This window comes from Chinchilla lanigera, unplaced genomic scaffold (genome assembly GCF_000276665.1).
Source record: "Chinchilla lanigera isolate Chin_1 unplaced genomic scaffold, ChiLan1.0 scaffold00022, whole genome shotgun sequence".
In the NCBI taxonomy this organism is placed as follows: domain Eukaryota; kingdom Metazoa; phylum Chordata; class Mammalia; order Rodentia; family Chinchillidae; genus Chinchilla; species Chinchilla lanigera.
The window spans coordinates 5,458,669-5,485,220 of NW_004955423.1; the positions used below are offsets into that span (position 1 = coordinate 5,458,669).

Genomic DNA, 26,552 nt, shown 5'->3' on the forward strand with positions numbered 1-26,552 from the left:
AAAAAAAAAAAAAAAATATTGGACAGGATGCCAGCACTGCCATTTGATGTTGGATATTGTTAACACACAAAATTGTACAAGGTGCTGTGAAATACAAGAAAAATGTTCTGTATCCACCACAGCTGTATTTTAAAAAATGTATTTATAATGACACCTCACTAACTGAACTGAAAGCATTCATAAGTCTGCTGCAGGAATTTCTCATTGTAATTGCAGGACTGTAAAAGACTTATGGAAAGGTGATGAGTCAAAATATGGCATAAAGCCAGGCATGGTGGCACATGCCTGTGATCCCAGCACTCAGAAGGCTGAGAGCAGGAGGATCCTTGCGAGTCTGAGACCAGCCTGGGCTACAAAGTGAGCCCAAGGCCAGCCTAAACTGTATAGGGCGACCCTATCTCAAAAAGACAAAAAAAAAAAAAAAAAAAAAAAAAAAAAAAAAAGGCATAAAAATGTATGCACTTGTAGATGCTAAGACTTATCATGCTTTCAATTTAGACATTTATCCTGGAACTCAGCCATCAGGTCCTTATTCACATAGTAATACACCGAATGATGTTGTGATATTGGACCCTATCCCAAACTAAACAGAATGTGATATTCAACAATGGTTTGCTGTTTCCAACTGACATTACATTTGCTAACACAGCACAAGTTGACCAACTCAGGAACTGAATGCAGGAACAAAGCAGAAATTCCAAATGAAATGTTGCAATTTCAAACCAGAGGACTGTATAATACAATCTTTGGATTTCAGAAAGATTGACATTAGCCTCGTATATGGCAAAGAAAAACAAACTGGTGCTGCTGCTGTCAACATTGCATCAGGATGGAAATATTCTTAGGGAAACCTCAACAAAACAGAAGTCTGAGATGGAAACTTTCTGCAATAAAATCAGAGGCAGAGTACATGTTGATGAGTTATGCAGCAACTATGATGTCACTCAAAACACAAAGAGCTGGCCAATGGTTGTGTTTTACTTGATCCTAAACATGTGTGGCATAGTTTCATAGTTTACAAAGAAAGTAACAAGTTCAAAGTACCACAGAGGAATTTTTTTAGAGGATTGGGACTTGAGAGATCATTTATAACAGAGGAAAAACGTTTCTGCCTAGGGAACTATGTAAAAAAAATTGTAGACTGACAGGTGAACAGGCAGATGCAACATCCCAAAACCTACTATGACAACAGGAAAATCAAAAAAAAATGTCAACTGTGCCCTAGAAGAAAGGAAAGGAAAACAAAACACACATGCTGTCAGTGTAAGCGATACCTGTGGATGGAACATGAAATTTTCATGTGTGAAGACTGACTTGGGTGTGACAATTGTTTTTTTTTTTTTTTTTTATTGTCTTTTTAAGACAGGGTCTCATTATGTAGTCCGAGCTGGCCTTGAACTCACAGCAAACTTCCTGCTTCAGCCTCCCAAGCGCTGGGATTACTGGCATGCACCACCATTCCCGGAGAAGGTGTGATGAAGCAAAGATTATTTTTGTTGTAGAGTTCTCTTGGTATTTTCATTGTAGATCACATTGTAGATCACATAACATTTCTAATGTTATCTCTTAGGTTTTGTAAGCAAGTGCACAGCTGATGTGAAAATGCTGATGTGTGTTTTACACTCTTTACATATTTGGTATTTTATTTTAGTGATATCTTATTTCCCTGCTAAATGTATATTGTACAACATGGTAGGAAGCTCCCGAGAAAACAGGAAGAGAGGTGACAAGAATGGCCTGCCACAGCTGGGGACATAGCTCAGTGGCACAGCACCTGCCTGGTAAGCACAAGGTCCTGAGTTCAATTCTCGGTACCAAAAAAAAAAAAAGGCCTGCCACGGAAAGGAAAGCTAAGTGAGCATGCTATCAGGGTAAGTGAGATGTGTGCATGGAACACGCAGTTGCCATGTGTGTAGACTGCCTTGGGTGTGATAGTTGAAGCAAAAACTATTTCTGTGGTAGACTTTTGTGTTTAAATTGTAGCTCACACAGGTTTTTCTGATGTTGGCTCTTCGGTTTTGTAAGCAAATACACAGCTGATGTAAAAATGTTGATGTTTATTTTTAAAGCACAGTACATATAAAGAATTTAATACTTTATTTTATTGATATTTTGTGTTCCTGATTACTACACATTGGATAATGAGAACCTCCTGACAAAAGAGCAAGCCCAGCGAGATGTCAGGTATGTCCTACAAAAAGGCCAGGACAGCAAAACGCACGTGTTGGCAGTGTAAGTGACATGTGTATGGAATGTGCTGTAGTCATGTGTGCAGACTGCTTTAGGTTTGATAACTGAAGTAAAGATTTTTTTTTGGTAGAGTGCTGTTGGTAGCTTCACTGTAGTTCTCCTAGGAATTTCTGTTTTTAGACTTTGTACACCAAAGACAAGTTGATGTTGAAAATTTTGATGCTTTTTAATAAACTCAGTATCAAACTGGAACACTTCATTTTTGTGGTATTTTTTTCTGTTAAGCACTCATTAATATAATGAAACCCATAAAATTAAAACTAGTAATTTATTACTAGTTTTAGAAATTATAGAAATTATAGAAATATTCTAAATAATAAAATGTTTGACACACCTATGCTTCTGTGCCTTCATGACAAAATTTACACATGCCCCTTGGGTTTTTAAGGGAACTCACTTCCTACATTCCATTTCCACCATGTAATTTGGTCAGAATTTCATGTCAACTTTTGTCAATTTGATGGTTCAAAGTTTGTATGTCAGCATGGTCCTGATTTGTACTTCTCCAATTACTGCAGTGATTGGCAAGTCTACTGTTTTTGTGACATGCTTGTTTCTATCTTTTGATCTTTGCTATTTTTCTTTTTAATATCAACATGTGTTATTAGTCCAAGGAGAAGGCTAACCCGGCACACGCAGATTCCTTCTGGGAATTCCCACAGAAAGGGACAATTCCATCGAGACCTACACCCACAGGACTACTAAGGTTCATCAAGGCAGAATCCACGAGCTGCAGCAGTGTCTGAGAATATGAACGGTTGGCCAAACCATCCATTCCAAGGCTGCCAGGACATGAACGCTATCCAACTGTATCTCCACTGTGAAGGTGACAGTCACTGAAGAAATCTGGACTTGTGGCTCCTTCAGGGGCAAGTAGTCCATCTCATCTGTAGTAAATGGCGGATTTTTCGAGACTATCTCCTTCATGGATGTATGAGTCAATTTAACCATCCCCATACAAGCCCTGCTCACTCTCATTCAGCTGACAATTCTCTACCATCTCCAGCCACTGAAAGTTATGCCAGCAAAACTTTTCCCTATTTTGTTGTTTGAGATAGAGCCTCACTATGTGGTTCAGGCTGGCCTTGAACTCACAGTGATTCTCCTGCCTCAGCCCCCCCAAGTACTGGGATTACAGGTGTGCACCACCACATCCGGCTACTCCCTCTAAATTTTCTTAGCCCATTCTTCCTTGTCTTCCACTGTAATGTCTAATGTACCTTTCGGGTTTCATTACTTTTATCATCCACCAGATCTCTGAGATGTGCTGGAGCCTGTGTTTCTTTGATTATGACATCTCTCTTGTCTTGGTGGAAAACAATCTGGTAGAAGACATAAATTATCTGACAAATTCATCATCTCATTGAGCATTTAGTAATTCAGTAAGGGAAGGGATTATTCCAGATTTAGCTAGCAGTGCAGCACAAGAGTCATCCATAGATACAGTTCCAATCATTATACACACTTGTAAAACAAGGTCATCTCTGCAGCACCTAGCTTTAGTTTATCCTTGAGGTATGGACCCAACTTGTACTCCTCAAGAACTAGTTTCCAGTCTGAGTCAAATGGAGATTTGCGAGCATTCCCAAACATGTGGTCACAAACTCCTCTTCATCATTAGAGATCTGGGCTGCAAGCTCGCCAACATAATCAATAAGCTCATTTTTAGTTAGTCCATCATCATGGGAAATATTTCTAATCATTTTCATTAGCAACAGATCTGTAATCTTCAGAGTCCCTTTCAGAAGCACCTTCAGCCCATATCCTTCGCAGATCATGACTGTTAACGGATCGTTTTTTTTTTTGTTTGTTTTTTTCCAGAAATGGAAATCAAACTCATGACCTCCCGCTTGCCAGGCAAGTGCTGTGCCACTGAGCTAAATCCCCAGCCCCTCAGATCTTCTTGTTAACAGCATGATTAATACACAGAAATGAGTCTCAAATCAACTGCTTCATGTGAACAAAGAGCACTTCCGTTAACCGTGGTACACAGTCCACGCAGGCAGACGGTGCTCTGAAGCTATCACCCAGGCTTACGTGGTAAAGCACAGATGAACCATTTTATTCCTCAGCCCTGCATCAAAGGCCAGGTTTAGTAAAAGCCGAATTGTATCTGGGAAACCTCCATGTCAGCTTTACCCCAGATTTTCAACACTTTTCATTTCCACCATATCATTTTTATGTTTTGTTTTTGTCTTTTTGAGAGAGGGTTTTGATATGCAGTTCAGGCGAACTCACTTTGTAGACTAGGCTGGATTTGAATTCGAACGGATCCTTCTGCCTTAGCCTCTCATGTGCTGGCATTACAGGTGTGTGCCACCACGCCAGGCTTCCACCATATCATTCTTATTCTCCATTAAAATGCTGAGTTTAAGAATGCTACATCTAGAATAAACAGCTCAAAACAGACCCGGTCAAGAGTCTTCACCCAAATGTGAACTACATTTTAATCATCTTCAATTCTGTGGAAGTATCCTCAGCTAGATTCAAAAGCAAGTAAAGAGCTACTCCAAATAGCTGTTGTTTTACCACAAGCCCCTGGTATTTTCTGAATGGTTTCTCATAATCCTTCCTCAAGGTTTGGTTTTTGTCTTCATCAACAGCCTTCTCTTCTAGTTCTTGCCAAAGATCGTGTCTTTTTAACCCATGATCAATGATAGTCATACACAAAGCTCCAATTTTATAGTGAGTGATTATTCATGAAACTGAGAAAAGTTGGAAAAGCAGAGATGTAAATTATGCTTGTAGCTAATACAATGCTTTGCTTCTAGTTGTCTTGCTAGGGCATGGAGGGCACTTTCATTTAATTGTAGCTCTTCCAAGTTTCCCGGATTTTGAGCATGCTGCAGGATCAAAGCAGAACCCTAGCTTTGTCAGGAATATCTTCACAGAATAACTTGGTGTATTTGTCCATGTTGTTTATGCTGCCAACTTCATCAATCTCTGTTCTTTCAGAAGGTGGGTCATCAGGTTTGCTTGATTTTTCTTCTCTTGACGGTGAATCACAGCGGATCTACAGACAGAATAGTTGTTCTTCACTTCGTTTTGAAGGATGAGTAAGTTTACACTCCTCAACCCCCTTCATGCCAGGAAGTTCTGCCTGCGGTGGCACTGAGAACCTTCAGATCCACCACTTTTGGCATTCCTTTCCTTTTCCCAAGATGAGTGCAGGTTTCTCCAATAGTGGCTTCCACTGTGTACTGGACAGACAGGTAGGCCTTTTTCAGATGTACGTACATCAGTCTCACCTCCTTTAACTTTCCTTTGGAGGTATCAGGTGCATGTTCCTTCTACGGTGGCGGCAGTGGTGACTGAGAGGCTGTGGGGCTACTTCTGGGACTCAGGTCCAGCGCCCTCAGAGGATCAAGCCCCTGATTCTCTGCAGGTGGGATGCAGTCACCGCCAAGTGCTGCAGTTACCATGGTGAGGCCTGGGCTCCTCCCATAGCAACATCCCCAAACGCAACCGCAGCAGGGACTTCTCAAGGTGCATGCACCTGCGAGGGCTCTATTTTTCTTTGTGATCATATATGTCGTGGAAACTGTATTCTTAGTTCGTGCTTTCATGGTGTTTTCTAATAAACAAAAGTTCCTTATTAGAGCAGAATGTATTAATCTTTCTTGCTTTTGAAGACTTTACTCCTTTTACAAAAGATTCGTTCTGACACCTCACATTTAGTCCATTTGAAATTTTTAGTATAGTGTAACAGGAATTTTTTATTTTATTTTTTTAGGCAGGGCCTCCACCTGTGGTTCAGGTAGGCCTTGAACTTGAGGTAATCCTGTCTCAGCCTTTCAAGTGCTGAGCAATGTCTGGCTTAAACTTTCTTCAGGAAATTATTATTCATTGACTGTTCTTGATCCTTTGTTTTTCTATACAGATTTAGAGTGAGCTTGTAGTTTCACAAAAATTTATTTGGATGCTCATTGGTTCTACACAGCAATTTGGTGAAAACATTACAAATGTATATATATATATATATATATATATATATATATATATATATATATATTTTTTTTTTTTTTTCCCCCGGTACTGGGAATCAAACTCATGACCTTGCACTTGCCAGGTAGGTGCTGTGTTACTGAGCTAAATCCCCAGCTCACAAATGGATACTTCTACACTTGATTTCCCTTACATCTCCCAGTAAAACTTTTTCTTACATGTCTGGAGTATCATTTAATAGATTTATTCCTATGTAACTTTTTCTGCTAAAATGGATTTTTACAAGGTGCTTTTTTTTTTGTCTTTTTGAGACAGGGTCTCGCTATGCAGTTCCGGCTGGCCTTGAGCTCACTCTGTAGCCCAGGCTGGTTTCAAACTTGCAATGACCCTCCTGCCTCAGCCTCCCAGGTGCTGGGATTACAGGTGTGTGCCACACCTGACACAATACGAATTCTTTATGTTTGATGATGATACATAGCCACATATCAACTTCTGTGTTATCTTCTATCTACTACTACTAGCAATTGCAGTCTTCAGTTTTCTAAGTAAAGAAGTCTCACTGCAAATAAGGGCAGTGGCCAGTGCCTGTTTTCTGTGCCACTGGAAATGACAGAACACAGTGCTGGAAAAGAGGAGTAATGATAGGTATCCTAGCTCTACCCCCAATTTTACTTAAATTTTGTAATTTGTTTTTTAGACCAGGTCTCACTATGCAGTCCAGGCTGGCCTCAAACTCACGATCCTCTTGTCTCAAGTATCTAGCAGGCACCAACATGCCCACCTCCCCTAATCCCAATTTTAATAAGTGCTGAATGAGAATGCTTCCGGTGATTCCTCTGCTAAAGGATGATGTAACTGCTTTTAGATCTTAGTCTGTGTTTTGGCTGGCTGCATTCTTACAAATACTTTTACTTTCTACATAACCTAGAATGAGAATAGCAATGCCTCTCTGAACATCATAGAAATTCTACTTTATCATGATACTGGGAAGCATACCATTCAGAGTTCTGGCCCTCAGATTTAGAAGTTATTGAAATATGTAACTCTAATTTCATATATATATATACAATTTGCATACTTATTCATTTTTTAATGATTTTAAAAGTTTAATGTGTGAAGTTAGGATCTCAGAGAAATGTTGTATTTTAAAAGATGGCTGAAAGAGAAATGCTAATTCTAAACTTAAAAGTAAGGTTATGATTTGTGAATTGGGATTTACTCCTTGAGTTTCTCCTATTCATTCCTTCATTTGCTCTTGAAAGATTAACAGTACCTACGAAAATTCTTTCTGAATCTGTCAGGCACCTTTTTCCTGGTCAATGTATAATGGTAATTTCCCTATCTTCAATTTGTGTTACAGGGAGAGCATGGATTATTTTATACAGTATTTCTAAAATATTCCATTTGTAATTTTTTGGTAATGACTATCAAATGGCTAATAATGTTTTATTCATTTTCGAGTTATGAAAAGTTAGGTCCTAAATTAAAATAACCCCAACAGGAGAAAAGTACATAAAATACCAGTCCTTGTACTTTTTTTTTTCTTTTTGTCTTTTTGAGACAGGGTCTCGCTCTGCAGTTCAGGCTGGCCTTGAGCTCACTTTGTGGCCCAGGATGGCCTCGAACTCGCAACGATCCTCCTGCCTCAGCCTCCCGAGTGCTGGGATTACAGGCATGCGCCACCACGCCCGGCCTCAGTCCTTGTACTTTAATATTAATATTACTGCACATAATACTACTATTCATTATTAATAGTACTTCAGCTATGAGACCTTTAATATTAATATTACTGCACATTAATATTACTATTAATATTACTATTAATTAATTATTAATATTACTTCTTCGGCTATGAGGCCTTTACTGCTTTTCCCCGCACCTTGCTGTCCTCAGCGTCCTAGCAGAGTGCGCATTTCACCAAGTATCCGCTCAATGAACAACACTACTCACATCACAGACACAGGATATAAAATTTCCCCATTTTTCCTGGTGGACAATCTGCTGTGAATTTTCATGGTTTTAGCCTTTCCCAGATGAACAGTACTTGCAAGAAGTCTCATGAAATTAATCTTTGAGATCTTAAACATAGCAAAGCTAATGCGGATTTTAATCACTAGGTTGTTTCTAAAAGGAAATAATACTTAAAACGAAAGTTACAAATTTCAGTCTATTTAAACTTTAATTTGTGCATTTGTGGTAATTTATGACTGCAAAAAACACTTCCTAGAATGACAAACAGGCACATTTCATTTGAATGTATAGTGTACCATTCTAAATATTCTAATTTCCTTACAAAGTGCTTGAGCAGTCACATACACATACAGTAATAGCAAAATATATTTACACTCTTAAAATTTTTAATCTAAAATATATATATATATACTTTAAACTACAGAAAAAAATTAGTGCTTTCTTCAGCTTAATTGTGTGAATATACCCTGCCCTCTAATTTTTTTAGTGATTGACTTCAGTTAAAAATTTCTGTACACTGTGTAATTATAAAATGCTGTCAGTTTTTAAAATGCTAAAAGCCCATTTCAGACATTGCTTTCTAGGCATAGTTGAGAACCAGATAGGTGAGCAGACTGTACCTCAAAAGCATTTAGTGTTTTATTTTAATGCTGTTAATGATGTTTAAATTAAAACTATAAAATTATGTTTATGTCTTCTATTATCTTTTCTCAAGGAAGTTTAACTGGCATTTAAAAATAACCTTAAATAACACATTGTTCCTCTTTTTTACAAGATTTTCTCCCAAAGGATCTTGAGTAATAATTTTAAAGGTAATATGAATTACCTCTGGACAGTTTTAATTGTTCTCAGAGTACAACAAATACAGGTTAACACATCCTAACAAGGCCGAAATATTTATAAATGCTTTAAGCTCAACTCTCCACAAATCACTCTATTTTCATAAGATCTAAATGAATAATTTTAAAGAGATGAGCTCACTGTGATTAAATGGTTAATTCAGCATGGTTAGTTAACAGCTGGTTATTCCTGAGGTATAATGACCCTAACACGCTAAGCACAGGATCAAAGATGTTATTAAGAGAAAACAATTAAGACATGGACCAGGAGGGCAAAAAAAAAGGCAAAATAAAACAAAAAGTCCAAGCAAATGGAAAGTCATGATTTGTAAAACATATACTGTAAGAGTGTTAAAAGCCACAAACGGATCCTCCTGAAGAATTGTAAAAAGTATTTGATCAAATTATTTGAGACTTTTGAGGTACAGCTTTAGTGTTATAATATTTTTTTTTATAAAATATAGACTGTTTTATCAAAAATATTTATACATTCTGTTACAATATATTGCTTTTGCCCTCAGTAACTGCCAATATAAAATCTGGATCCAGTGGCCTAAAATATACAAATGCACTTAATGTAAATGCTGGAGTTTGAGGTGTCTGCTTGGCCACTGTACGAAAGTGATGAAGTGGTGGAATTAAATAAGAAGCCTACATTACAGAATACATTACAACTTTCACATATACATGTCATAGCATGTATACAATGATAATCCCTATGATTTAACAAAGATACAGTTTGCTTCTACAGCAGACACAAGAACAAATGGACTAGGTTGATAACTGTAGAATACATATCGATAAAGGGACAATCAGCTCACTGACTTTGGAAGATAAAACCGAACATACTGGGTTTCTAGACTTTGGGAATGCATCAGGTAACACAGTATCTTGGTTCAGGCTGATTCGATGTCCTCAGTCTTAGCATTTTACGTAAATGCTGACATTCGTATTTCAGCATTACTAAACAAGAAACTGTTTGGCAAGTAGCTCTGTTGGAAAGCTATGAGGCTCTGTGACATAGTTGGTAAAGATAAGGCAATAAAGTTTTCTTCAGATAAATATAGAAAATTTATAAAAGACATCAATTCATCTTTTTTTTAAAAAAGTCAAGCCACCAAAGGTATATAAAATGCCACTACGTTTGTGATATTATGGTAATTTCTTTAAAAAAATAAGAGCAGTTGCCTTAGTCAAACAAAATCATAGTTTATGTGAACAGAAATAGCATTCCAAGCTCTAGTGTTTTGCTTTTGAAAACATAGTTAAGTGATTAATTTTCCTTCCACTGAAGGCAGGCATTATGGCAAAGACAGGGACTACAAAAGAGTGGTTCTTTTTCTTGTTATTTTTTAAAAAATAGACTATGGATCCAAAGGTATTCTGTATTCCTCTGTGACGGATTTTCAAGGCCAATGTTCATTCAGCCTAAGCTCCACGAAACTGTTTCCAGTGCTCAAATTTATGTTGAAAAGCATTAAGGAGCCACTTTTCAAGAAGGTATTACAATAGTACTTTTAAACAAATCTTCATGTGTTTTTTTAAAAAAAAAAACTCAGAAGCTACTGGTGGCACAGAGAGCAAATGAAGAGTTGCTGTTTTGAGAGGTCTTCTTGTGAGACAGTCTGCTTGGTTTCACAGTATCTAGTACATTAACACCAATCGGCGATGTAATCAAAGTCTCTAAACATTTCTTGCTCCTCTTCTGAAAGTATCCTTGGTTCTCGAGGTGGAGTCAGAATAGGTGCTTCTGAGGTAAATTCATCATCAAAATTACTAACATCCTCCCGTCCTCTAATGGTAGGGACAAATGGCGGCTTTAATTTTTTGTCCATCAAAGCATTCCAATCAATCAGCTGAATCACAAAATATGAAATGACCTGGTTAGTTTCCTACTTTTGTTCAAAAACAAAACAGAACAAAATTTCTCATCTTTATCACACTCACCCGGAAAAATGGATGCTTCTTTACGTCCTCTGCGTCCTTCTCACCAGCTCCAAGGCGCCGCTCAGGATTTCTTCTCAACAGCTGATGTAATATAAAGTAAGAAAGTTAAGACCACAGACTTCACTGCTACACATTCTCGTAACTTTCAAAGATTTACATTTGTCTGTAAAATTTATATAAGTTATGCGACAGTTTATGAACTAAAAAACAACTTCTGAAGTTCTACAGGTACATTTCCTTCAATAGAAAAAAATGTAAGCAGCGTTTTAGAAAAAGTTCTTACCCTTCTCATTATGGAAATGGCTTCTGTTGATAAGAACCTGGGGTACCTTACTTCATCATTTACAATACTGTCAAAAACCTCCTCTTCATCATCGCCAGGAAAAGGAGACTAGGAGAAAGTTTCAACATAGTAAAATCTCGTCATCTATTCAAAGTACAACCAAGATTTGGGCAGTGAAAAACAAAAGAAATGACAACCAAACCTCCACACACACACAGGAACTATGAGAAGTCACAATAATTAATGTATCTATTACCTACAGGGTAAGTTATATCCTGCAATCTCTGTTTTATAGATCCTACATAAACTCATGAAAATTGTATCATTTTTCATTTAATTTAATTCTATTGTACTCCATCCCATTTTATTTCATTCATTTATTCATCCATCTGGACATCAACATTCAAGATCGCCTACTGAACAGCAGGGAGTATTCCACAGACACAATTTTCAGAAAGTTCAACCTTGTAGAGACAGAAGAAAATGCGTAATGTAAATGTGGCTATGACAGACAGAAGCAAAGTCTGTGAAGAAACATCAGATATGGATGTGCTTTGAATTTCAAAGTCAACAGCAAATTAATCATGGCAAAAATGCAATTAGAGAGCCAGGAGTGGTGTTGCACACCTGTAATCCCAGCACTTGGGAGGCTGAGGTAGGAGGATTGCTGTGAGTTTGAGGTCAGCTGGGGTTACCTAATGAGGCCAAATCCATCCTGAACTACATACTGAGATGCTGTCTCAAAAAACCAAGAAAAAGGAAAACACACACACACACACACACACACACACGCGCGCGTGTACAACTAAAGATTAGTAGGTAAAATGACTGCACTAAGAAGCAGCTGCCAACGAAGTTAAACTGAAAGGACACAAACAAGCATACACTGCCAGGCAAATTTAATGTTCCAAAACAATAGAGAGGATACTTCAGTAAGCACAATATAAAAATCATTATCATAATGACCTTGAAGAAAGTAGCTGCCTTTGTGTTCAATATGACAATGTGATGTACTACGGTATAAACACTTCACAGTGATGCTGACTCCTTAGCTATCAAGTATGATTTACTACCTCTGCATTTCAGATGGGTTACAGTTTACTCAGTAATTTTCAAAAAAAAAAAAAAAAAAGAAAAAAGAACAGAAAAAACAAAAACGAAGCCTGGTGTGGTGGCACAAGGTTGTAATCCCAGCACTCAGAAAGGAGGCTGAGACAGGTGGAGTGCTGCGAGCTGGAGGCCACTCTGGCCTACAGAGTGAGTTCAAGGGCAACCTGAACTAGTAAGTCAGATTCTATTTTTTAAAAAAGTAATTTTCGGGGCTGGGGGTTTAGCTCAGCGGCAAAAGCGCCTGCCTGGCAAGCGCAAGGTCGTGAGTTCGGTTCCCGGTACCGGAGAAAAACCGAAAAAAAAAGGAAAAAAAAAAAAAAAAAGTAATTTTCAAAATCAGTAAGTGTTTAAGTATCAGTTTTTTCTAAATATCATTTAATATTAAATATCAACAAAACAAGTCAATATTTCTAACTATTTTCTGTATGGGGAATTATAACCTTACTAAGCCTTATTAAGCTGAATTTGGCTGCTTGCTTCCTGCAAAGTATTTAAGAACAAAAGTCAAGCAGACAATGGAAAGGGAGGAATCTTTAATCTAAAAAACCATGAAGAATGAATTCAGAACCCAATTCCCTAAGGCTGAGCTGTCAATCTTACTGGTCACAACTAAGACGATTTCAAACCTTTCAGTTACCAAAACCTTAGATTATTCATTCAGTCATTCAAAATACATAACTCAAATATTTACTAAGTGGGACAATCTCATTTCTTTCAGGAATTGAAAAAGTAAGTCAAGGGAAAATTCTATTTCACAAGGCTTCTCAATCAGAATTTCAAATGGAAATACAGGAAGAGGTATTTTGTCCTCTGCCTGAACAATTTTGTACTTGAAAGCTGTCACTCCACAAGTCTCTCAATAGCAAAGAAGCATCTATGTGTTTGTCGCAATGTTCAAGAACCTTGTGTCCAACAGGGCTAACAACAGAAGTCACTAGGTGAGTCTGAAGCACACAGAAGAAGAACCAGTAGTCTGTTCAGGTGTCAGCTTTCACAGCACCCAATGCGAGCGTCCAACATTACTTTAAACCTCTTTGGCCCATTCACTCTCATTCTCATTTGGCATAGGAAAAAGTGGGCCTGGCAGTTATTCCTGGAGTCTTTCCAGTCCCCCGAACTAGCAGAAGTATACAAACACAAATTTGAAGATGCACGATATATCCAGTGAATTTCCAATTATTTGCAATAACACAAAATAGACAAACTTTGGCTGGGTCACACTTTCATCACAATTTTTTAAAAAGTTATCACTAAGCTTCTAACATTATAAAGTAGGCTGATGAGTAGTAAGTTTAAAGTCTTCCTAACTACCCTCTTGTGGAGGGCACTTAAGAGAAATGAAATTGTGAAAAGCAACTGGGAAGGAATAGCCAGACCCATTATTCTAGACAATTACGAGCTCAGTCAACTACAAACTCTGAAAAAATAGGAAAGAGACGTTTTCTCCCTTTTTCTCTGCCAGACACTACAGCAGCTTTAGAATTAGAGAAAACAGAATCAGCAGGCTATTAATTCTATAGCACTGTGCAATAAGTTCACATTTTTGGATGTCATGTCCCATGTGAAGAGTAATTCTAAGTACATAATTTTTGGTAACAACTAAATTTCATATTTACTTGAAAACTTTAAAAAACAAAGCAACAAAAATGTTACTTTTTTTTAAAAGGTAGGGGGAGCTGCGAATGATGGTGCATCCCTGTAATCTCAGCATGCTGGGAGGCTCAGGAAGGAGGATTACAAGTGTGAGCCCAGCTTGGGCAACCTAGCAATGTAGCAGGACCCTGTCTCTAAATAAATGGGAAAAAAGGTGGGGGCTGGGTATGCAGCTCAGTGGGAATGTCCTAGGTCCAATCTCTGGTACTGTAAGATAGATAGGTAGGTGGGCAGAAAGATGGGAAAGGGGATATAGTCCACGCATGCCACGACCTATAGGAACAATTATTACAAGTCGCTGCCCTTTTATAAAGACTGCTGTATTGGGGCTAAAAGGAATCTTTCTATCCAGATACCACATAACAGCTTTTCTAAACAGAGGTGAATAATCAGATCTGGACCACTGGTCTTAAGATGAAAACAAGAGTAGATGAATTCCACACCTATCCTGAAGCAGCAAAGCGTAATGGTGTAGAGTTAGGTAGTAAAACCAGAATGACACAGTTAACAATTTCACCTCCACCACAGAAGAGCTATGTTACTTTAAGCAACTATTAGTCTCCAGTTATGCACCTGAAAAGGGGCAGAAGACTAGGATGGAACTTATTAAAGGTTGCTGACAAATTAGACATGCTAGTATTTTATACAGCGCACACAACAGCGGCTAGCACATGATTAACGCCACTGCGGTAACTCGCAATTCCTTCTACTCCTCTGTCCAGAGACCAGAGGGGCTGTCTTCGGCCAAACGAAAGGGCGCTAAGTTCCAGTAAGGGACAGGTACAAACAAAAACTTGAGAAATCTAAGAATTTGTTTATTTAGTCTCTCAGCTGCAAACTTATTCATACCATGAATGTACAAGGAAGGCTGTTGGCAATGGGAAAACTACAGGAGAGAAAATTCATTCCACAGAACCATTTTTCTTGCCTTTCCAGATCAAATCCCTTAAAAGCAGTTTCTACCACTTGGAAAAGTTACTCTTTCCAAATTCTGCCTCTACGTCCCATTCCTAACAATTTATAACACAATACGTCATGCTCTTATTATCTTTATTTCATATATTAAATAGTAAACATTTTTATATACAACTCAGTTATTCTCTAATTTTAAGTTAAACTACAAAAAACAGAGGGCAAGTTTGAGGCCAGCCTTGAGTAGAAGGTGAGTTTGAGGCCAGTCTGAACTATGTAGCAAGACCATGTCTAAAAAATCCAAAACAAAACCAAAAAACTCAATAACAAATAAACAAAGGGAAATGTTGAATTTTCAACTCTGTTGTACAGTTTTCGAAGTTAACACTTATTTTTGATCACTGAATAGGTGACCTGCCTTTAGAAGTAGAGAATATCTACTTTTCATTAGCTTCCAGTTATTTTCTTCCCCATGAAACGATCAGCTTTATGACTATGGCTTAAAACCATAAAATATAGCCAGAACACCATACCTATTTTTAAGGTACTGATAATGCATTCTGTAGATCACATAAAAATCTAACATAAACTACTGGGGGAATTATAGAAACATAGCCAATTTGTTTGTTTTTTGAGGAAGGATCTCATTACATAATTCAGGTTGGCCTTGAACTATGTAGCCCAGGCTACCCTAAAACTCACGGCAACCCTCCTGCCTTGGCTTCCCGAGTGCTGCGATTATAGGTGTATACCACCACACCCACTACTAATTATTAACATACTAAAATATTTTTAAATTTTCAAATTCTACTTATGAAGGAGATATAATAGTGATATAAATGACTTGCTTGTTTTTTTAATAATCTTTCCTTTCCTCTCTTATCCATTTCCCCCCGCTTACCTCACCAACGAGCATTTCATATATAAGTACTCCAAGGCCCCACCAATCTACAGCCCTCGTATAGGATGTTTCTGTTAATACTTCTGGAGCAAGAAATTCAGGAGTGCCACAAAAGGTGCTTGTTCTATCTCCATATCCCATTCCTGTTGGCAAAGAAAAAGACACAGCATAAAAATTAGAAGGCAAATGAAAGTTCGGTGCATGGTGATCAAACTCAGATACATCACAGACCTTTTTGTCCCAAATAAAAAATATGGTACGGAGTATTACGGAAGAAACTGCAACAGGACACGGAAGTTTCACAGACAAAAAACAAGCTGTGAAAACAAGAGGCTAAGGACAGATTCTGAGAAACTGAAGTATTTAAATCAAGAGTCCAACACAGAGACGTCCCAGTACAGAAAAACTGTTGCTGGGTTCATCCATTAGGAGACTGGAGATACAGGATGGAAATATATTTTCAAAGTTCGTGTATTTGTCCAACTACAATACTCACTGACCACTTAAGATGTAACAAAAGGCACCGTTCTATGTGCTATGAAAACAAAGCTGAAATAGACAAAGCTGAAACAAGAAGCTACCAGTGTAGACAGAGAGACGGCTACTGTTCATTATAGTATATTAGACGTAAAGGTGAGAGTATCTACGTGTAACATGCATGCCTCACATTCTAACAGCACTTCTATCCACTCAAGTTGAGGATACAGTTTTAAAGAGAAGAAAGAAATTTGTAAAGACACACAGTAAGTAAGTGGCAAAGCCAAGATTCAGCCTTAGGATTATCTTGTACCTAAAACCATGATTTCTATGTTTCTTTTTTCTTCCTTTCCTTTCCCCTTCCTCTTCCTCCTTTTCTTTTCTTACCTCTCTCCCTCTCCCCGAGTCCCTCTTTGTTAGACAAGAGTGTTCCTGTGGAGCCTAGGCTGGCCTAAAACTTAAGATCCTTCTGTTTCAGCCTCCTCCTGAATGCTGGGGTAACAGGTGGATACCACCATCCCTGGCTTCTTTATGCTTTTTAAGTGAATTCTGAATGAAATTTCCCTCATTTACTTTTAAATATACAGAAAACATTCTTGAGGCAATCATATAATCTATGTATTTTTTCCTATTTAGAATATTAATAGTTCTCAGAAGGTAGGCGAAGTTATCAGACGTATATAATTCACTCTGCACAGCCCCAAAAGATTCAATAATTGGTGTTTAGTATTTCCTTAGGATAATGACAGAATTATAATAAAAAGAGAATTTTAGTCTTATATGGAGGTTTTGGAATCCTAACATATGTATCCACAGAAAAAAATTCTTAATGTGATAAACAGGTTATATGAACAATCCAAAATGTCTTAATGAAGAATACGTTTAAAATTATTTTTCCACAGATAAACTTACAAACTACCAAATTACAAGGGCATATGTTAGAAAAGAAACATAAAAACCCAATTACCTTCTTTGCAAAGACCAAAATCAGCAATTTTCACAAAGCCTTCTGTGTCTAGTAATAAGTTATCCAATTTCAAATCTCTGCTCAGGATGAGAAAATGAAAAACGAAAACGAAAACAAACAGTAGATAACACAGTAAATAAATCATTTCAATGGGAGCCCTACTTTCTCTTTTCTACCAGCAGGTTTCACAAGATACAATTTGAGATTTAAATGCTGTATCACAAACATTTAATTTTCTTTCTATTATGATGTTTGTTGCTCTATACAAGGGTCTCTAAGTACTTTTCCTTCTGTTAATAGAAAAGGCAGAATGTATTTTAAAAGGAGTATTTTCTCTTTTTAGATGAACATATTTTGATCTACCTTTATACCATCATAGTAAGTTTTGTAAGAGAATGATGCAAAACAGTAAAAAAGTTAATTGATTACAAATTAAACCAGTCAAAAACATTTTATCCTTTAAGTAGAAGCATGAGGAAATCCATATCTTGAAATACTGCTGGAAGTTTGAAATAAATCAGTGTTCTGATTCTGAAGATTTCCCGTCATTTGCTTGGCTTTGAGCAGTATTATTTAATATAATGATCTTCGAATAGCAGTGCTATTCAATGTGGGATATGAACTAGTGGTTTGCAATCTGATATGGAGCATGTGCCAGTACAAAAACTGGCTGTCACTCATACACTGTTTAATTTGGATGACAGCAAGGTCATTTTTTTCTTCATGATACTAGAGATCAACCACATTCTACTACTACTACTCAGCTATGCCACTGAGCTCTGCCCTTGTTCTCTTAAACTTTTTAATAAAGGAAGCCTCTGGGACAAGCTACTTATCAGTATTGACCTACAGAGGTTTTCTACAGTGGCTTAGCAGAATGCAAAATGTTCCCTAGGATGAACACTTGGTGAACTGTGTCATGACAGGCCAATTCATAATTTCACTATTTTAATTAGGAAATGGCAGAGGATCTGGAACTAAGAAGTTCATCATACAGCTTTTGTGTTGACCATACATCTTTCAAATTAGAGTCTGACTTATCACATGAAGGAGAAAATTAAGCTGGCTAAACATAAGATACCCTTCTAAATTATCTTTAATTCTGATTCTAACAAGTTAAGTGACTAGGAGGAATGAAAATTTTACTTACCTATAAACAATTTTGTGTTCATGTAAATATTGCAACCCAAGAACTACACATGCAGCATAAAATCTGTTCGAAGAATTAAACCAAAAGTTAACAAACTTCGTGAATCCTAGCTTAATATTTTTATGCTTCAAAACAAAACTCTGTGGTTAATTAATTTTAAAGGTATTTATTTAGTCCTTACTATGTACAACACACTATAGTACACATAAAGGGTAAAATTAAAACATGAAACAATATAGTCTACAACAGAAGCCATTGATTTTGCCTGGTAGAGCCACTGTGACCCAGAGAGGACATCTGATCTAGCTCTGAAGGATTATAATGTGCCACAAGCATAGAAAAGACAGAGTGACAAGTTTTACAGGGGAAAATACAGGATAGGGTACTCCCAGGTAGAGGTGTGACAACTGATAATGTGTTTACTGTCCTTAAAATAAAGAGTGGGTATATATGGAGAAGAAGTAGGACATTAGGATGAAAAGACAGCCTGACTGAAGGATCTGGAAAGTCACACTATGGATACTGACATTTCTTCTTTTTGTTGTTGTTTGAGACAGGGTCTTGCTTTGTAATTTGGGTTGGCTCTGAACTCACTACGTAGCCCAGGTTGGCCGCATGGTGATCCTCCTGCCTCTTCGTCTCGAGTGCTGAGGTAATAGTCATGTGCCACCATGCTCAGCTTCTCTTTGTGATAGAGAAACGAACCATTTTAATCAGTGGACAATGACCACATTTACATTAGGAAACTTTTCCTGACAGCAGTGTGGAGACTGGAGCACATGTATGTAAAGATCCAGAGAGAAAAAGACACAAGGCTTTTATGCTAGCACAGATGAATAATAAGAACGTCCACTTTAGTGGTAACGAAGAGATTAATAGATGGATTCAAGAGAAGCTTGAAAAATTGTCATGACAGGACATGGAGTCTTATTAGCTGTACAGGACGAAGCTGCAGGAAGAACTAAAGATGACTCCCAAGGGTTCCACCTTAGTGAAATGAATAGGTAAAGAAATACAAAGGTTGTCCAAGTTTTTTGGGGAAAATAAATTTGGCTTAGGTATTTTGACTTTGAATTCCCTGCAGGGGAGGTGACAACATCTGGAAGTTTGATATATAGATTTGGAGCTCAGGAAAATTTGGGCCTAGCTAGAATGTTAACTTTTTGCGGGGTGGTGTACTGGGGATTGAATCTAGGGCCTTTTCACTGAGAAACATCTCTAGCCCATTTTTACACTTTGTTTTGAGAGAAAGTCTTGCTGAGTCACTTAGCTGCCCTCAGGCTGAGCTCAAAATTGTGATTTTATTAGTTTAGTCTCCCAGTACGCTGGGATTACAGGTGTGTACCCAACATTCAGCTTAGATTATTAACTCTCCAGGCATGGGGACTTGTTTGTCTTTTTCAATTTTTAATACATATCGCCTAAAATACATAAATACACTAATACATAATGCCTAAAATATAACAGGTGAAGAATAAATGAATGCATTATAAAATGCACATCTATAAACACTTAGCAAAACTAGTTTTTAATGAAGAATATTTTCTCTATAAAATACACATAATGCTCACTTCTCCTAAAGTAGAACATTTCACTCATCTATCCATCCATCTCTCCCGAACTCCACTGTCATCCTTGTAGATAAATACCCCTGTGAGTCTGGTGAGCGTTCTTTCCAACTTTTAGACTATGTTAATACCCACATGTAAATTCTCCTTTTATTTTATAAAAATCAAAGCATAATTTAAAAGAAAAAACCCAACTATTTAGAAATGTGTTATTTCTATCTCAGATCTGACATAACATCTATTTTATTTTTAGTAGCATTATTTTTGTATTTTTGATAGAGCTCTTGCAATGTAGTTCAGGCTGACCTGGAACTCACTACGTAAGCCCAGGCTGTAGTGGAACATACAATAATCCTACTTCAGCCTCCTGAGAGGTGGGATTACAGCCACAAGATACTATGACTGGCAACTTACCAGGTTAAAGGGATTATATGAAGTTTGTTAAAATAAACATTATGTAATTGCTCAAGACAGTTATTTGTAAACCATTTTTGGTGGCAGAAAATATTGTAACATAAATCATGTTGATTATAGTCAAGAAATCATTGGGTATGTTATCTAACATATATATTCCACCAAATGCTTACTATGTGTCAGGTATTTTCATTCACAGCTTAATCTTCAAATTAAGCCTTAATATAAATACCTCAGTCAGAAAACAGCAAAGCTAGGAATTGAACTACTTGATCCATAGTTTCAGTCAATACCACTCCAGATTGCTTTAGATGTGGCACGTCCTCTTCCAGTGTTTCACTAGTGAAGAGGCAGATATAGTACCTGCCCTTTCAGTGAGGGGATCAGATGATAAAAACATTAATAATAACTAAGGTGACTTTAGGTAGATATACAACAGTATGAAATAACACAGAAAATAGGAGAGTGATCTGTTTGAGGTTAGTGATATATGGAGTACTCACGAGAAGTCCTTTAATGAAAGGACATTTAAGCTGGGACCTTAGTGTTTAGAGGGATTAGATTTGGAATATGGTGATGTAGCATTTTATGTTTACACTTCAGTGGGCTGGCTTCATTTATGTACAATTTATGTTCTCAACAAAAATAATAGGTCCTTAAGGCAGAACTATATTTTATTTCCTTAGAAAACAAAACCAAATATATAAAACAAAAATAAATTTACAAGGTAGTTAGAGCAACTATCTTCCTTTAGTTTTCTAACTATTCAGGGAATAATTAATAGTAGCTTTTATTACTTTCTGACTTCCCTCTGTTTTGAATGCTTCACAACCCATCAGAACTAATCCCTATTTCTTCATTTGAACTTCAAGGCTGCTACAATACCAGTACTGTCTGTTCTATAGACCTCTAATAGTTATGATGAAAATCCAGTAACAGTGGGAAAGTGTAACACAAATGTCAGTTGCTACTTCATCAGAAGATAAAGGTACTGCTGAATTTATGTTTTTGTGATCTGTGTATACTCTGGAGATAGAGCTGACTAATCGTGTTCATGATGTGGTTGTTGTAAATGGAGGGGAAAAGACAATCAAGAATGACTCCCTGGTCAGTAGCGATGGCAAGTGTATGTCTGTAATCTCAGCTACCTAGGAAGCTGAAGCAGAAGGGTCAAGCTCAAGGACAGCCTATACTTAGTTAAGACCTTGTACCAAAACAAAAATAAAAAAGGATGGGGATGTAGCTCAGTGCTCTATGGGTTCAAACCCTGGTTGATGTAAACAAAACAAAATGAAACTCCCTGCAGTCTGTCTTCAGCAACAGGTAGGTACTACTGCTATTTAAAAAAAAATGAGGGAAACTAGGACAGTAGTAGGTGTGGAGAGTGGTAGTAAGGTAGAAAGGGGGATGGGAAAAATCAAGAGATCAGTTTGTGATGTTAAGTGAGATGCTTTTTAGTCCTGTAGATGGAAAAGTTGGCCCTGATCTAAATACTACTACAGTTAGAGGCTTAGGGAAAAGATCAGGACTATAAATCTAAATTTGATAAATATCAGCATTTAGAGTGGTAGCTATTAAAATCAGGGTAACATGGAAAATAAATACACAAACTGTAAATGCACATATACTCTCCACTATTTAGTATTACTGATTTTTATATACTTTAACAAGCAAAATTCTAATATACTACAGAAATAAACTATAATAAAGGTTTACAGTGTAAAGCCTGTAAGTATTGGAGGCAATGTGTACACAGCTTGAGCATCCCTAAATGAAAATCTGAAATCTGACATGTTCCAAAACCTGACATTCTGAGCACTAATACAATACGGAAAAGTTTGGGATTTTGAAGCATTTCAGATTTTTGGATTAGGCAGACTCAACTATGCAAATATTTCAAAATATAAAAAATCCCCCAATCTAAAACACTACTGGTTTCAAGCATTTCAAACAAGGGGCACTCAGCCTGTATCAATTTCCTTTATATTTGTTCAGAGATTTTATGAAGTTCAAGTATGTGGGTACTTGATGTATATAAGTAGTTCATTATATATATTTCTGCCTCAGCCTCCCAAGTGTTGGGATTACAGGTGTGTGCCACCATGCCCAGCATGCAATTTGTTGTTAATATCATAGTCCTGGATGTCATTTCCTAGGGAGAACATCTGATAGAAACAAAAAATGCTAAAATGAACCTAGGCTGGTTATCTACATTAAATATGATTTGGGATAATCCATGAAATTTTCAAAGTGGACAACATAATAAATAAATACAAAAAGTACCTAGCAAAAAAAACAAGAAATTCTAGTACTTCTTACTATGACCTATTTTCCATTAGGAAAAAAAAAAATCTAAAATTCACAGTGAGCTCTTTCTCCTCCCAAAAAGAAATCAGTCAGGGAAACACTCAGACAAATGGCTAAAGCATACTCACACAGCTCTTGGTTCAGAAAAGACATCAGTATGAATGTGCATCATTAGGTCCCCACCGGCAGCATATTCCATTACAAAGCAAACATGCTCTTTGGTTTGGAAACATGCAAAAAGGTTCACCAAGAAGGGATGCCTTACACTGTTCACAGTTTCAAAAATTCTTTTTTCGCACATCAGGCTGTAAGAGAAAAACATTTAAAAATAAATAGGATCTTTAAAAAATTTTAGTTGGAAATAACTTTCTTTAAAAATTACTAAAACAAATTCTTTAACTATTGTAACTTTAAAAATCATGGAATACTTTTTGCTGTATGTGCTATGAGACTGTTCTACTATTCATGTAATTGAAATATATTAATGAAAAGTACAAAATAACTCCTATGACCTACAGACTGCAGTGTTCACCTTGACAGCATCAGAATGGCACACACGGATACTGGTCATAGTTAACCTTCGCCTGTATATTTTTAAAGACATTTCTTCACCAGAGAAATTAGTAAAGAATTTCTCTGCCACTCACATTACTATAGTCCTCACTCGGAGTTTGAAACCTAAAATATTTAAAAAAATTTAAAATTTGTGACCAAGGTAATTTCAAGTAATGTATTCATAATTCCTAAGTATATACTCAACTTTTTAATATAAAATATGAAATTGAAAGGCATAAAATCTCATGTAGAAAAGTGGAAAATAAGGAGCCTATGCAGAGAATTCTATAACATGCTTCAACTTCCTTAAACAATGTAATTTTTTTATAATATCATAGAAAAATCTATGTAATCACAAATTTCTCGTATAAGAACTAAGACAATTTATTAAAAAGAACAGTAGTAAAACTTACTAATGTGAATTGCTAACTTAGCCCTAATAGCAAAACCAAAACACCTCTTTAAAAATATTACATTAATTTAACTTAAATTGCAAAGTAGAAGAAAACTAGGTTAAATGTATTTCCAGTAAAACTTGAATTGATCTTATTTTTAGTACTTGCTCAAACTAAAGATCAGTAGACACACCTTTTTGCTATATGTGTGTTTCTTGTGCTTCTAACACTATTCTGAATGTTGAAGACGAACTGGTGAGAAAGAAATCTGAGTGAGGACTATAGTAATGTGAGTGGCAAGAGAGGGGACTCGGACAGTGCTCAACCAACAGCGGGCAGACTGCGTATGATCTCTCTACATAAATTACGTTGGTTTTCACATATTTTATGCTCATTTAAAATGAGGTTGAGTCAGAATATTCTACAAACGATGCAATGACAGCAAATAGAAAGAGAAATAAAAGCACTAGCCGGGTGTGGTGGCGCATGCCTGTAATCCCAGCACTCAGGAGGCTGAGATAGGAGGAAGACCATGAGTTCAAGGCCGGCTTGGGATCCACAGTGCGTTCAAGATGAGCTTGAACTACACACTGAGACCGTGTCTCAAAAAGACTATATAAAGCATTAGATAAAACTTTTGAAAAACAAATATTAATGTCAATTTTTTGTTCCACTCTTAAAACTAAAACCAGAAAATATGTCTATTTTGTATTAGCTTTAAGGTTTTACCATATCTAAGAGAAAACAAGAAAAAATTCAATTTAAAAAACAGACCAGCATATATTTAGAATATATATTACTCACAAATATGAATAAGAAAATAAATCAAACTAATTATAAATAAGCAGAAAATTGCATGAAAATTACTCCTTTTTCCTGCCTTCCTCAAAGTTTTCTAAGAGTGAGTTTTCTTACTCTTAAAAACTTTCCATTTTTCAATTTTGTACCAGTTTTACTTGAAATTATTTTATTTTCATGTTACTGAAAAAAGCAAATGTCTAAAACTGAAGTTCAATAAGGGTTGTTCATTAAGGCTGGCTTCATTTTCAGTCGGCGTATTGGCCTACGTCTTAGCTATAGCATCATTCTGTACACTTTATTTAATATTACCTCTAGAGTTAATTAGAAAGTGCTTCCCTATAAAAACTGGGCACCAAGTGGTAACAATGTAGCAGAAAGCTACACAAATAACCAGGATTAGCAGCAGTGAAAGTTGAATATCCCTTGTGTAAAATACTTGTGACCATAATTGTTTTAAATTTTGGAATATTATGTATATATAATGACATATCTTGGGGATGGGGATCCAACTCTAAACACAAATAGGTTTCATATATATTTCATATACATAACCTGAAGATAATTTTATAACAATATTTTAAGTAGTTTTGTGTATGGAACAATTTTGTTTTGAGCTGTTAGAATTTGTGGCATTATGCCCACGCTCAAAAATTTAAGAGGATTTTAGATTTCAGATTAGGGATTAGCTTCTAACCAATTTTTTGGGGCAAACAAATTTATCATTAGAATTGCAGAATAAAGCAAATACTGTATTATTCCAGGAAAGAAAATCTTCTGATCCTTCTGTTATTGCCAAGTATAAACAGACTGAAGATAGGATCAAAGATTTGCTTAAATAATCTGTTTATGGAACGTAAGAACATACTTTTAAGCATGTAACATGGTGCTCAGAGTGTTTTATAAATAGCTAACAAAAATCTTCTCTAATTCTAGATATCAAGAAAGTATTTATTTTCATGTATCCGAAGAATATAAGAATAAAAAACAGAAGCAAAAAGTAAGTAGGTAAATCTACAAAGGAAAACATTTCAAACATAAATAAAAACCCTCAATCTTTAAAGACTTGTCTTAATTCTAAGAACTACTTATATGTGGGAAAAATGTTAAAAGTAGCAATTTCACTCAGTAATGCAAGTGCTATCAAAATGTACACTTAATACATGGATTAAATGAGGCGCAAAGATGTTCACTGAAGGACTAGAAGAGTTATTTGCCTCACTCACAGTTTGGGGCTCCTTTCATTTTACACAACTGTTTTTCATTAGACACTTCCTGGTGTTGAAAGAAAAATACTACTAAATAGCAAATGAAAGTCTCCATGATAAACATGTTATCTGTGGGGCTGGGGATTTAGCTCAGTGGCAAAGCACTTGCCTGGCAAGTGCAAGGTTGTGAGTTCGATTCCTGGTACCAGAAGAAAAACAAAAACAAAAACAAAAAACAAAAATAAACATGTTATTTGTATATAATAATCCCCCTATGTGAGAGTCATTTTATTTCTTTTCTATAATTTTTCTTTTTGTATCAGGAATCAAATTCAGGACCTCACGCTTGCCAGGCTGGCGCTCATGCCACTGAGATACATCCCCAGCCCTTGAGAGTCATTTTAAACTACATTCTCTGACCCAATTACAATCTTTATTGCCAAAGTCTTTGCATTTTAATAATTATATGAAAATATGAATCCACAACAATTCATATTTTCAGAAAGCTAATGTACTATTGTCAAAAAATATGATTTTAAAGAAAAATAGAGGAAAAAAGGGTAAAAAGCAGAATATATTAACTATTCAGGTAACTGCAGAATATCTAGAAATGACATTCTATTAGTCTGTACAATTAAATGAGATAAAGCCTTACTGAACCATAAATGAGTAACAATTTGTATCCTAATTAAACACTTTAACATCTTCATTAACCTTTTTCTTATGTTGAAAACAAAGTAACAACAATAGAGATAAAAAAAAAACAACACAAAAACAAAAATGATACAGAATTTTAAAACAAAATGACAGGTTATTAACAATGGTTGTTGGGGCTGGGGATTTAGCTCAGTGGCAAAGCACCTGCCTGGCAAGTGCAAGATCGTGAGTTCAATTCCTGGTAC

The 26,552-nt window shown here is 36.4% G+C and overlaps 1 protein-coding gene and 1 pseudogene across 1 annotated transcript in view; both read right to left on the bottom strand.

The window, feature by feature from the left end:
* Positions 1-1,787: 1,787 nt before the first annotated feature.
* On the bottom strand, positions 1,788-6,270 carry LOC102016821 (annotated as a pseudogene).
* Positions 6,271-8,348: 2,078 nt separating this feature from the next.
* The window catches only part of Pkn2 (protein kinase N2), a 108,419-nt gene continuing 90,215 nt past the window's right edge, over positions 8,349-26,552 (bottom strand). The window contains exons 16-22 of the mRNA XM_013514513.1: positions 22,823-22,999; positions 18,406-18,468; positions 17,256-17,332; positions 15,812-15,954; positions 11,236-11,343; positions 10,953-11,033; positions 8,349-10,861 (exon numbers count right to left, since the gene is read on the bottom strand). Coding sequence (XP_013369967.1) covers positions 10,658-10,861; positions 10,953-11,033; positions 11,236-11,343; positions 15,812-15,954; positions 17,256-17,332; positions 18,406-18,468; positions 22,823-22,999 — 853 coding nt within the window. The 3' untranslated portion in view covers positions 8,349-10,657. The remainder of the gene's footprint in view (positions 10,862-10,952; positions 11,034-11,235; positions 11,344-15,811; positions 15,955-17,255; positions 17,333-18,405; positions 18,469-22,822; positions 23,000-26,552) is intronic.